We start from the raw sequence: 12,269 nt of genomic DNA, 5'->3' as shown, positions 1-12,269 counted from the left end.
CGCTGGACCGGGCTGGGGACCCGCGGCCCTGCGCCCCGCTTCCCTCCCAGAGCTCTTCCGCGCGCGCCGGGGTGAGAGGCCTGAATATTATTTTACGCGGCCCAAAACGGAGGCCTAGAAGGATGAAGGGAGCGACACAGAGCCCTTAGTCCTCAGCCGAGGTGGTGAAACTGGAAGCCAGGGCTGAATGAGCCCCAGGACGGTGCGCTTTCCCTCTCCAGGCACACTCTTCTCCCCCTCAAAAAAAGTGCGGGGCAGTTTCCATCCTTTATCTGTAGCCTAACCAGCAGGTGCGCTGTGGAAACTGAGGCCCACGGGAGGCGTGCGGCAAGGTGAGGCCTCATCAATAGCGGCCAGGAAGCAACCCACCGCCGTCACACGCACCCTGACACCGCCCCATCCCCCAGTCGAGATCACCTGACTCCAGCGCAGGCGGGCGTTGCCTGGCTCCTTGGGCTCCTCCACGTCCGCGCACCCTCTCGGGCCCAAATGGACAGAACATTAAAAACCGCCAGGGCTCCCTCCGTTAGGGTAGCGGAGGGGCAGGCAGGAGGATATCTTTGTGCTTCCAGGCTTGCCCAGACGAAGTCTATCCTAGGTACCTCGCTCCCCGCCCCGCCCCGCCTAGCCCCAGCGCTCCAGGGCCAGGCCTGCGGTGTCCGCGCCTCCTGGCAATTCTGAAGGAACCTGGGCTTCCGGGCAGGGTGCCGGGCAAACTCCCAGGAAGTGTCCGGTCTCTGACCGCGCTGGAAAGGACTTCCTCGTTGGGGCAGGTGTGGAAGTGGGCGCGAGTAAACCCTCGGCCCTTGAGGGAGCTCCAGGGAAGAGTCTGAGACCCTGGCACCCAGGAGCCTCCTGTAGTCCTCTCACCCCTGCTCGAAAGGCTCCAGGGAGGGTCCCAAACGTGGGGAGAGGGTGGCCTGTGGGGCAACCTGGGTGTATCTGAAGGACTGGTAGAGAGGTCGGGGAGCTCGCTGCTGCCTACCTGAGCCGTGTGATTCTCAGCCCCCGCGCTCACGACTCGCGCCGCCGGCGGTCTTCAAGCCCCACCTGTTGCCCACCCCTCAGCCTGCCTCCGCCCACCCTCCCCACCCGGTACTCCCACCTCCACAACCCCAGGAAGTGACAGATTTCTTTTTTTTTTTTTATTAAAAACAAAACAAAAGTCACGGATACAGGGTGGTCTCCCCAAACAGGCTCAAGGTGGTCTCCATCTCGTGAGTCGGTTGTCGCCCTTTTTAAAGTGCTGTTACATCAAGAGGTTACAAGAAAAAATAGACAAAACAAAACCCAAAGGGGAATGCAAAACGGGACTGGAAGCAGGTCCAGGAGAAGGAAGCAAAGTAACTTACAGCATAAATAAAACCGAACCCAATACTGAACCAAGAGAGACTCACAGTACATTTATATCCATTGCACATAGCCACTTTGTCATTAGGAACAAGTTTCAGAAGTGGACGGGACGGGGGGGATGGGGGGAGCGCGGGGCCAGCGCCAGCGAAGTTGCTACATTGTGTACACAACTGGGGGCCGAGGCTGTATGAGGTGGGGGGAGGCCCCCTTACCCCTTTCTTACCCCCTTCGGTCCATTTAACCCCATGAGGTCCGATGCCCTGGAGTTCAACCGTGGGGCGAGGTGGTATTTACACTTGGAAACGGAGAAGGGGCCCTGGGCCGAGGCGCCCGGGAGGAGGGCGGGCGGGCGGGAGGCTGTATTTACATCGGTCGTGTCCAAATGGCTTGTTCCTCGCTCTCGGCCGCCGCGGCCGCGGGTATTTACAAGAGAGCAGCATGGCTTGAGGGCGCGTGGGCGCGGCCGGGCCGGCCCTAGGGCAACAGCGGGGGCTTGAAGGAGCAGTTGCCAGTGCAATGGCGGGGCGTCAGCATCTTGCAGGAGAAGTGGTGCAGGGCGTCGTGGGCTTCTGGAGAGACAGTCAGGCGGGCAAAGCTGGGCACCTCTCCTGCCTAGCCTCGCCGGGGAGGCCTACGCTCTTAGTCCACTCGCCTCCTCCCCTGCCCGCCCAGGTCTCACCCACCCCCTCCCGGCTCAGGGGTTATCAAGTGAGCGGATCAGAAAAAGGTAGGAGGCTAGGAGTGAGAACCTGCGGTGGTTTAGAACCACTGCTCGGGTTCAACAGCCCCATTATACAGAAGAGGAAACTGAGGCACAGAAAGAGGGAAGTCAATCTGCCCACGGCCAGATTTGGATCCCTCGGCAGATTTCCCAATGCCCAGGGCTCAAGGGGCTCTTTCTCCCTATTCTATCGTTCTAGAATTATTTCCGCATTAAAAAAAAAAAAATCCCATTTCCCATCCTTTCAGGTAGACCTGGCCTTCCCCTCTCACTAGCCCCGCCATTTACTTTTTCATTCATTCACTCACTCATTCATTCACTGGCACAGCCAGAGCCTGGCAACCCTATCTTTGTTCCCCGGCTTCCGCACCTTTTAATTTCTGCTGGATAGCATAGCGCGCCTTCCGCTCTTGATCGAGTTCGTTACACAGAGTGTCTGGAAGACATGGGGAGGGGCCAGTGAAGAAATGAGACCACCCTCCAGCCGGCCGGGGTCACAGCCTGGGCCTCACCCTCTCCCCAGCGCTCAGCCCCCTCGAAAAAACAAATCCGGGGGACCGAGGGAGGGAGCATCAGTGCTCCAAACTGCAGCCTGGCGGAGGGAGGAAATGGCCTGGGATGGCGCTTAAAGGCAGACGGATCTAACCAAAATTAAAGCAAACTTAGGCATTACTTCCCAGGTAATTTTACGCCTCGATTTTTAATTTAGAAACCATGGAAATTGCCGCGATAAGAAGTTCAATCACTCCATGTAATGATGCCTGCAAGCCGTTTGCTGGGCTCGCTTGCCATTCTGAGGCTAATCAGAGTATACAAAGGATATTAAATAAAAAAAATAATTGTTAAATTACCTTCAATTTAAATCCAAATGACTGAGCCAACATTGCGGCTCCTGCCAGACGAGAGGCAGTTACGGCCCGTGCGCGCGCTCACCTGACTCCCGTCTTACCTCTGACAATTTGCAGCTGTTGTACCATTTCTTCTCGATAAGCCAATTCCCTCTTCATTTGATCCTGAAAATTATCTGTGCAAATTGATTAAGTGAGAGCTGTTAGGCACAGCCCCCTCCCTCGGCCCCATTTCCCCACTCCCCTCCCCCACCCCCACCCCTTCGGTCTGCGGCCTAGCGGGAAACCCTGGAAAAGGGAGGGTTCCGCGGCTCAGGCAGGGCGCGCAGCCGCAGCTGCCAGTCCTGGGGTCCGGGGGCGTGCGGGAAGAAAGCTCTCGCGCTGAGGTGGGGTGAGGTGGGCCAGGAAGGGGGTACCTTTGAGACTCTGAAATTCTCGCTCCAGCTTCTTGCGGAGCTCCATTTGCTCCAGGAGCAGTTTTTGCAATTCGTCTGCGAAGGGCCGAGAGTGTGAGGTAAAGGAGGGTGTGCGGGACTCAGGCCCCCCTCCCCAAAGCGCTGCAGGTCCCGCCCTGGCCAAGAGCCCTGAGATGGAAGTGGCGGAGTGGTGGGGCCTGGAGGCACAGGCCCTCCGCACTGTTTTCCCATTTGCTTCCAAAGAATCTGAACGAGGAAAAAGGGCCAGGAGCTAGGTTGCCCAGGAGAATTAAATTCAGGTTTTGGGCTTCTAGGCTCATGCTAACCAGCATGGCATCTGCTTTAAGTTGTTCCAAACTCCCAAACCTTAGAAGCTGGCCCAGGACTTGATTTACCCCTCCAAATGACACACCCCATTCCTCCCTTCAACAATACAGAGCTGGGTGAATCTTGTCAAGGACTTGGTCCCCTGCCCTGGAAAAATACATATTTTCACAACGGTTTGTTCACAATTTCAGGGGGTCTCAGGACCCCAAATCCATACTAAGGGCCCTCATATAAAGCACCAATGATTTGAAAGTAATTGCATAGCCTGTTAAATGTGTAACCAGGAAGAGTGGAAGACCACCACTGCTTTCCCCCCCTTCCTACATCAGTTTCCAAGGCCATCCCTGGACCGTTTGAGGGCAGGGTGGTGGATAGCGGGTGGATGTGGAAGGCACCGTTAGTGCCCTCAGAACTAGCTACAGAGGAATGGCAGGGGCTGCCCTGACCAAGGAGCTATTGGTATCCAAGTCCTCCCTGTGGGGGAGGCTCTCTGAGAAATCCCACCCCTAGCAGGTGCTGAGGAAACACAAAAGTGGGAGGTAGCGGAGCAAAGTGGGGTTAGAGGCTCCCATCCTCTGTGCCTCAAGCCACATGCTACCCCATTGCAGATGAAGCAGCTACCCCAGGACCCCAAAAACATGCTCCATCCCCACCCCATTTAGGGTGTATTGAGGTGGGGCCAGAACGCCCTAATTCCAGGAAAAAATTAACCTCTCAGACTCCTAAAATAAATGCCTCTTTGCAATCTTGCTTTTCAGAAAAAGTCCTGTGTTCCAGTGAGGTTGGGAGACCCACATTGCCCTATCTGATTGTCATATGCATCAAGTTCTGAGAATTATTACTCATTTCTCTTTTTTGCTGGGTTCTTCAGACAGGCTAGCCTCAGGAACCCAAACTTCTAATGAAACTCTAGGGGTTTGGTTCACTCTCCCCACCCCACCCCCTCCCCATACCTCTGTGCCAGGATAATGTGTCCAGAGGATTATCCTTTGCACTCAATGAAAACGGATTCCCCAAGAGCCCTGCCTTCCCATGCACTCCCTTACAAGAAGGGTTCATCTCCCCGAAGCACAGCGTACCCCCATTTCACAGATTTAACCTCACCTCTGGCCAGGTTCTCGATATCTTTCTCCACTAGCTGAGTTCCTGTGACATCCAAGGTGAGCCCATCTTCACCTGGGATACAAGGGCAGGTAAGAGCGGTTCTCTCCTGGGAGAGGCCTTGGGAGGGGAAGGATGAGCTTTCCCGGAACCGAGCTAAGTCAGGGAGCTACTACAGACCTTCTACCTTTAGAAGAGTCAGTTACAGGCATCCAGTATTACCTACCTTCCAAGCTATCATTTTAGAGGGTGACCCACTGAAGGAAAGTGCACCCAGGGAAGGTAGGCTATCTTAGGGCAGGAAGTATATACCCTTTGACCTGCTTCATGTGGGTGACGGTGTCTCTCATTTCCTTTTAGTACACCCCCTTCGCTTCCCCCAGAAGAGCCCCAAACCCACTAAGGAGGAAAGCCCTGGCCTGCACCTCGCGGGCGCGCTGTTTAAATATGTATCTGCCAGTCGCACAAGGGGACCAGCAGCCGCTTACGTTTGATCGAAAGCCTTCCTCAAAAGCCAAGCCCAAACCTGTGTAAACCTGGGAGACGTGGGCCCCGGCTTCCGGGTGGGGTTGGTGCGTGAGGGTCCTAGGGCTCACCTCGGTCTGTATTTGCGGGACTTGGCTGGGAGATACTCCTTTGGTCTGGATAGGATTTCCTCGTTTCCAAATCGTCGGCGGTCGAGTGATTGTCTTCCTTATCTGGTTCTTAAAGGCAATAAACCGAGTTTCAAGGAGAAGCAAAGAAACCGTGACCCCGATACGGCCAGAGCTGCTACGGTCGGGGCGCCCGAGCCCTAATTAAAAGCGTCGTGGCCGCCGCTGCTTCCCGGCTGTGCGCCTGGGCTTGCACCCTCAGGCTTTGGGCCGGGCACCCCCTCCCCCGCGCGCGGTCTGTTCATCCCGCGCTCCACGCCCCCTCCCCAGCCCCTCGGAAAAGAACAAGACGAGCAGCCGAGCCCACCAGGGACGAGCGACCTACATCGCGCGCAGATACTGGGGCACCGCGAGCGCGCGTGGCCGCCGGGTCTGCCCGCGCCGCCCCCGCCGAGAACGCGGCCCAGGCTGCGAGCCGCGCGGGGTGGCGGCGGGGGAGACATCCTTTCGGTTCGGCCTGCCGGGATTTCCGAGGCCCTCAGCCCCTCCTCTTCGAGCCACAGGGGCCCGGCGCACTTGCAGGTCTCCCCCCGGGTTGGGTCGCAGCCACCGCGGGCTCTTCTCAGGTATCCAAGCGCGCAGCCAAGCTCCCGCACCCTCCGCCCTAACCTGGCTTGACCACAGAGGACCTCGAGGCCCCCAAAACTTGGCGAATAAATGAGAGGACTGGAAAGAGGTGCCAGGCGTGGTTTTAAGAAGGATTTTATGAGGTGTATGTGAGCGTGTGTCGTGTGGTGGACAGGGAGGTCTGTTGTTAAGTGACCAAACGATGGAAGTTGTTAGTTCTCGCTTAGCTTCCTTTCCCTTTCTTTTTCTTTCCCTCTCCCTGTTTTTCTCGCTTCCTCTGCCTCTCTTTTTCTCCTCTCATCTTCCCTCGCAGCAGCACCCCCCCACACACACAGCCCTGTCCCTCCGCCCGCGGTCCCCGCGTCACATTGGCCAGCGACCTCGGCAGGGGGGCTGAGGGGCGTTACCGTGGGCCTCGGGGGTGCAGAGGTAGGAGGCCGCGGGCCCCAGCGCCGCTGCCGCGCTCTTCACGTGCTCGTCCCGCTCTGGCGCGTACACCTGCGGCGGCCGAAAATGACAGGCGGTTAGGGGTGTGCTTGTAGCGGCTCAGGGTCCCCCAGCCCTGGCCGCGGCCGAGGGGGAGCCCTGAGAGGGAGGCGGAGGTCAGCTAGCCCGTGGGCCCCGAGGGCCCTGGGCGGCTGTGAGGCACGCGGCGCAGCCTGGCGCCCTCGGAGGCCACAGCAACGTTGTAGTTTCAGGGTAATTATTAGCGCCCTCGAGAAAATTATCAGAAAGACAAAGCGGCTCTCAAGACAAGAGCTGTCCCCCCCCCTTTGCCCGCCTCCTTTTCGGCATCTTCCCACCAGCCCACGCCCAGTCCCCGCATAAATGACGCTTTTTGCATCCAGCTAATGATTTGTGTTTTAATAGACCCAATGGAAATAAATGTACAGGTGTGTGCACCCACTTTCAAAAGGCCAACGACTTCGGCTTAGTTGCACAGCTTCGACCCGAACCCGTGGTTCAGACAACTTGAGAGCCCCTCTCCCGCCCTGCACGCCATCTCGACAGCTGCTACCACATGAACCCTGTGGTTCCCCAGGCCGGAGTTCAAAGGGACTCAGAAAACTACAAGTTGAGGTAGAGGAAGATTCCGGAACCCCGCACTGCTGGGGCCCGGCTTGAGGGAGAGGCGGTTCTCTCCTCTCCTCACCAGCCCCTTCGTCCCCGGGACTCTGATCTCCATCTGGGCAAGTGTGCCACGGGCCCGGCCTCGCAAGCGCTTTTCTCTGGCTTTGGGTCCCTTTTTCTGCTCCCCGTTCTTTCCCCAGATCCCTTTTATTTCTGTGTTACTGAGGTCCCGGCCTGTCTCTGCGCCCGCCCCCGCTCCCGCTCCCAATCAACAAAAACACTGCACACTCGTTTCTCAGGCCTGTCTCCCCCACCTCCGGATTTTCTGAAACCCTCACTCACCGGGGCGAAGGGGTCCCAACAAGTTCCACAGCGCTGGGCCTACTCAGAGCGGCTGGGGCCCACCGCTTGCACGCCCGCTCAGAACATAATCCCCGTCCCTAACTTGTCCAGTGCCTGCCCCACATCCCGAAGGTGCCGAGGGGTAAGCGGGGAGGCGCCACCAGCAAGGCGGGCGCGGGGCTCACCTTGGCCGGCGCGGGGCCCCCCAGCGGCCCGCAAGGCTCTCGCAGCTCATAGCCGCCGCTCGGCGGGCTCCTCTCAGGTCTCCGCACCACGTCGTCGGCAGCCAGGTCCCCAAATGTTGACCTGCTGGCTGCGGGCAGCCCCGGGCGGCGCCGGGAGCGGGGGCTGCCGCCATCTGGGGAGTCTGTGGGACCGTCGGCGCCCGAGGAGGTGGTAGACGGGGGCCCTACAGGCTGGTCCGCGTCCTGGCCGCCTGCCGTGCTGGGCGCACTGGGTGCTCCGGGATCCGCCTCGTCCAGAGCGCCCTCATCCTCGGGGAAGCGGTTGGACTCCACGTCCACCTCGGGCTCGTCAGCAGTGTCCACGTCGGGCGAGGCGGAGTGGTAGCTGGAGCTGCCCTCGCTCAGAAAGTCTGGGCTCACGTAACCGCCGCCGGACCCTGCGCCCGGCCCTGGCCCACGAGCCGGCCCGGCGCCATACGCGTCGCGGGCGCTACCGTAGAGCTTGGCGATGCTCTCGGCGTCTTTGACCACCGGTCGGAAGGCCGACACGTAGGAGCCTTTGCGTGCAGGCGGAGGAGGCGGGGGCAGTGGGGCCAGGGGCGGCGGCAGCGCCTCGTCCGCGCCGTCCTCGTCCAGCGGCCCGCGGGACAGCGCGCTCGGGCAGCGCTCCTCTGAGCCCAGGCCGCCCTCCTTGGCCGGCTCGGCACCGTCCAGGGACTCGGGGCCGCCGCCGCCGGCAGCCGCCGCCGCCGCCGCGGCCGCCGCCGCTACAGCGGCCGCCACCGCCTTGGCTTGGCTCTGCGCGGCTGGATAGGGCGGTACCGGGAGGCTGCCTGCCGCCGGCCAGAACATGGGAAACGTCGGGTACACGGTGGCTGCGGCGGCCGCTGCAGCCACGGCCGCTGCGTCCTTGGCTGCCCCAGAGGGCTGGTGACCCCAGAACATGGCGCCGCCACCAGGGCCAGGGCCTGCCCCCGGGGGCAAATGGCCGGATCCTGGCCCGCCCGCGCCTCCGCCAGTGCCCGCGCCTGCGCCGCTCCCGGTGCCTGGACCGCCCTTGGGCTCGCCTGCACCTAGCACCGGGTCGTCTTTTTTGGGGCAGAGGCCGAAGGCCGTGGGGAAGCCATAGGGGTGAGGGAAAAGCGGCGGGGGCAGTTTCTGCAAGAGGCCAAAGCCCTTGCTGGGCACTGGGATCACTGGGTAGCTGCGAACGCCGGCGCCGCCACCAGGCCCTCCAGGGCCCGCCGGGCCGCCGGCTCCCGCCGCTAGACCAAGTCCCCGCTGCGGATGGGGAGGAGGCGGCCCAGGAGGTCCGGTAGCCTCGTCTTCGCCGCAGCGCAGGCTTTTGTGGGGCGGCGGGCCTGGGGCCATCTCTGCGCCACACCCGGGGCCGCCCCCGCCGCCAGCACCGCCCTTCCCCTGCCCACCCGACCCGCCATTAGCACCGCCGCCGCCGCCTCCTTGCAGCGAGAAAGTCCGCTTGCGCGTGCCGCCATTGAACATGGCCTTGACATCCTCCCAAGCGTGGCTCAGTTCATCTGTGGCCGACTTGTCACTGAGTTTGAGGTGACGTCGCCACGAGTTGAAGTTAGCGGCGTCGGGCTGCGTATACTTGGCGTCGGGTGTGCGGTGCGAGTGGAAGATGAACTTGTTAGGCGAGAAATACATGCTGCAGTAGCCGCACTTGATGCACTTGGCACGCGAGCTGTTGTAACGCGCAGGGATGAAGCTGCCACGCGAGCCCCACGCGCACTCGTGCACCACATCGAAGGCGAAGTTCTCGGGCAGCTTGGGTGGCTTGTGCTCGCCCAGGAACGACTTGCACAGGCGTTCGGCCTCGCGCTTCGTGATCATACCGCAGCGGCGCGAGGAGATCGGCATGGCCCCAGCCCGACGCAGAATCTCCAGTTGTACGGGCGTGCACTGCACGCACGTGATGCCCAGGGCCACACGGCGGTTGTGGATCTCATTGTAGCTGTAGTTCTTGAGGAGAGTGTTGGAGATCTGTGCCAGGCACAGGCGTTCCTGGCCGTCGATGACCAGAGACACGATAGGCACCCCGTACAGCGACGTCTCGCCCACCTGGTTGGGTTTGAGAGCGCTGGAGCCTGAGTAGGGTTGCAGCTCCTGCTTCGAGTTGGGTGAGGAGTTGCCCTCGCGCCCCGGCCCCAGCTGAGTGGTGAGAGCCTCCATGCCGCCGCTCCTATGAAACAGAGAAAGTAGAGAGCAGTTGAGCCATTTTCAGCGCCACCATGGCTCGGGCCCGCCCAGCTGGGCGCACCGAGTTGGGCGCGCTGACAAACTTAGCCACGGGAGTCCAAGCTCATTCTCCCCTGGACGGGAGCCTTTTGTTATTCAGACACGCGCTGGCGCCACAACAAAAGCCCCTGGGGTTTGGGGGGAGAAGAAGGGGTAATTGAGACCTCAGGATTGCCCCGGCAGCTCGGAACCCAATTTTGTTTTGGATTGTGCAGGAAGTGGGGCCCAGAGACGGAGAGTGACTTGCCCAAGGCCACACAGCAAAGCCATTGCCTAACCCAGGGTTCGTAACGTCCAGATCCTTGAGCCTTTGGCTACCCTTGATGCCTGCCCTACCCGCCCGGGTCCTGAAGCCCGGACTTCGGGGACAGGCTGCCCCTCTGCTCAGTCGCGCATGCACGCGGGCAGGCGGAGAAGACGCAGGGAGGGGTACGGACCGGGGGAGGGGCGGTCACTGCCCATCTCCAGACAGCAGGGGGCGGGGGGGGGGTGGGCCAGGAGAAGGAGGAGGGTCTCGAGGCCGTGGCGGGGGCGGGGGGTGGGGAGGGAGAAGAGGCTGAGGCGACCGCTGTTCGCGGTGCTGAACCTGACTCTCAAAAGCATGCTGTGCGCGCCCAGCCCCAGGGCCGCCCCCACCGCACCCAGTTCCGTGCGGAGCAGGCTCCCTGGGATAACAGCACTGGTTTCCACAAACCCGAGCTTCTTCTCTCACGCCCGGAGCCTCGCCTTCGTTGAGCAGAAAGGTTCCGGTTGGATATACACACCGTTTTCTTTCCAGCCATCAGTGGGACCAGGGTCACGCAGTTCCTATCCATATTTTCTGCATTTTTAGCTGCGTTCCAGACCAAAGCTGGTTTCCATCCGGGTCAGCGCGTGGGGACAGAGAGGTTCTCAGGGAACTTTCTCAGGAGCCACTTCGCTTCTAACCGCCCACTCCCTAAGTTTTCCTCCTTCAGATTTGCCTTTTCTGCTCAGGCCAAATGCAGTCTCTTCTGGCTCTGGGCTTCCTCTGGGGGGGGGGGGGTGTCGTCTCCTCTCTGAGTATACTTCAAGCCGGGCTGTCCGGGTTCATATGGGTTGAATGGGAATCCTTGCTGGTGTCCGAAGCCACAAAGCTTCAGGTCAAAAGTTGCTGCCGGTCCCGCGCTTTGATCTCTGGCCCAGGAAGGGAGGCAGAGCCTCCCCCGTGGACCTCAGCAGCGAGAGGACCCACGGACTGATGCTTGGGGCCCTCTATGTCGCCTGGCCCAGCCACGTGTCCTCAGACACCGAAGTCTCCCATCCGGCCCATGGCTGCAGGCACTCCTGAGGCCCAGGCAGCCCACCCCCGAGGGCTCCTCCCCTAAACTCGTCAGGAAAGGCAAATCCATTTTCAGAGGGGCAGCTCCAGGCAGACTGGGGATCCGAGTTCAAAAGCCTTCATCGAAGACACTGGGATCTTCTGTCTGTGTCTCTCCCTCTGTTTGTTTAGGTGTCCCTCATCTGTCGATCTTATCTGTCCCTGAGCTGTCTGTCTCTCCCAGCTCGCTCCTCTTTCTCCCATCTGTCTTCATACCTTCTTCAAGTATCAAGCTATTTATCTGCTATCTGTCTGTTTCATCCTTATCTCCGCGTATCGAATTGAAACAAGTTGACCCTCCTTTCGCCTTGAAGTGCCTTGTAACATCTTAGGAGGTAAAAAGACTGTCCTAACTCCCCGACTGAGGGGTCCGCAAGGCAAGCCCAATAACCCCCTGAGCAGCTCTCAGGCGGGCTGGGGAGGTGACTAGGGCTCCGCGACTCTGGGAAATGACGATGTCTTCTCGGTTTCCCGAAATCGGCAAGTGTGTCCTGCCCGCATGCAGTGAACGGAGCGCCTCAGAGCAGAGCGCGTCCTCCCCAAGCTGAGGGTCTGGGGGCCCCGCGAGGTTTTCCCGAGTGGAGGGGGCTCTGGGCCCCAGAACCAGAGGAAGGGGGAGTCTTAGGAAAGGAACCGAATTTCGAGGGCCAGAGCGGAAAGCCCGGGCGATGAGCTGTACGCAGCGACAAGGAGCAGCCGCCAGGGCTGCTTGCGGAGCCCTCTCCGGCTCCTGGGGCTTGAAGGGGTGAGCTTGGAGAGGGCGACGAGGCGGGAGGCGGACAGCAGTGGGAGTGAGGCGATGGAGTCTTTAGGTATAATAATAAAAACAACATCCACAAGAACCCAAATACGAACTAAACGAAAAAAGCTGTAGGGGTAGGGCGCGGGGGCGGCAGGCGACCGGACGCTGGTACTCACCGTGCGGCGGCGGCTGGAGCCGGGCGAGCGGTGAGAGGAGGTGCGCGGCGGGCGGAGCGGCGGGCGGGAGTCCGGGATCCGCCGGGCTCTCCGGGTGACGGCGCGGCCCCTCCCCGCGCGCGCGCACAGCCGCGCTCCCGGGCTCCTCGCGCTCACACCCGCGGCCCCG

General features: G+C 60.7%; 1 protein-coding gene across 1 annotated transcript; it reads right to left on the bottom strand.

The window, feature by feature from the left end:
* Window positions 1–1,378: 1,378 nt before the first annotated feature.
* SKOR1 (SKI family transcriptional corepressor 1) lies at window positions 1,379–12,151 on the bottom strand. The gene is made up of 9 exons (XM_040493075.1): window positions 12,101–12,151; window positions 7,585–9,787; window positions 6,394–6,484; window positions 5,363–5,470; window positions 4,770–4,841; window positions 3,339–3,413; window positions 3,024–3,098; window positions 2,445–2,510; window positions 1,379–1,922 (listed from the first exon to the last, which is right to left on the bottom strand). Exons 2-9 carry the CDS (start codon window positions 9,775–9,777, stop codon window positions 1,828–1,830), a joined length of 2,775 nt encoding a protein of 924 aa, XP_040349009.1. The 5' UTR covers window positions 9,778–9,787; window positions 12,101–12,151; the 3' UTR covers window positions 1,379–1,827.
* Between the last annotated feature and the right edge of the window lie 118 nt (window positions 12,152–12,269).

The sequence above is a fragment of the Herpailurus yagouaroundi genome, unplaced genomic scaffold (assembly GCF_014898765.1).
Source record: "Herpailurus yagouaroundi ecotype Mexico unplaced genomic scaffold, PumYag 184, whole genome shotgun sequence".
In the NCBI taxonomy this organism is placed as follows: domain Eukaryota; kingdom Metazoa; phylum Chordata; class Mammalia; order Carnivora; family Felidae; genus Herpailurus; species Herpailurus yagouaroundi.
This window is presented reverse-complemented; position numbering and strand designations above follow the sequence as displayed.

Bases quoted from the DNA above. Each gene is read 5' to 3' on its own strand.
- SKOR1 (XM_040493075.1), bottom strand. From the start codon at position 9,777: ATGGAGGCTCTCACCACTCAGCTGGGGCCGGGGCGCGAGGGCAACTCC. The intron at 5,471-6,393 runs GTAACGCCCCTC...ATTGCCTTTAAG, and splicing joins CTGCACCCCCGAGGCCCACG to AACCAGATAAGGAAGACAAT. The intron at 2,511-3,023 runs GTAAGACGGGAG...CATGTCTTCCAG, and splicing joins ACAGCTGCAAATTGTCAGAG to ACACTCTGTGTAACGAACTC.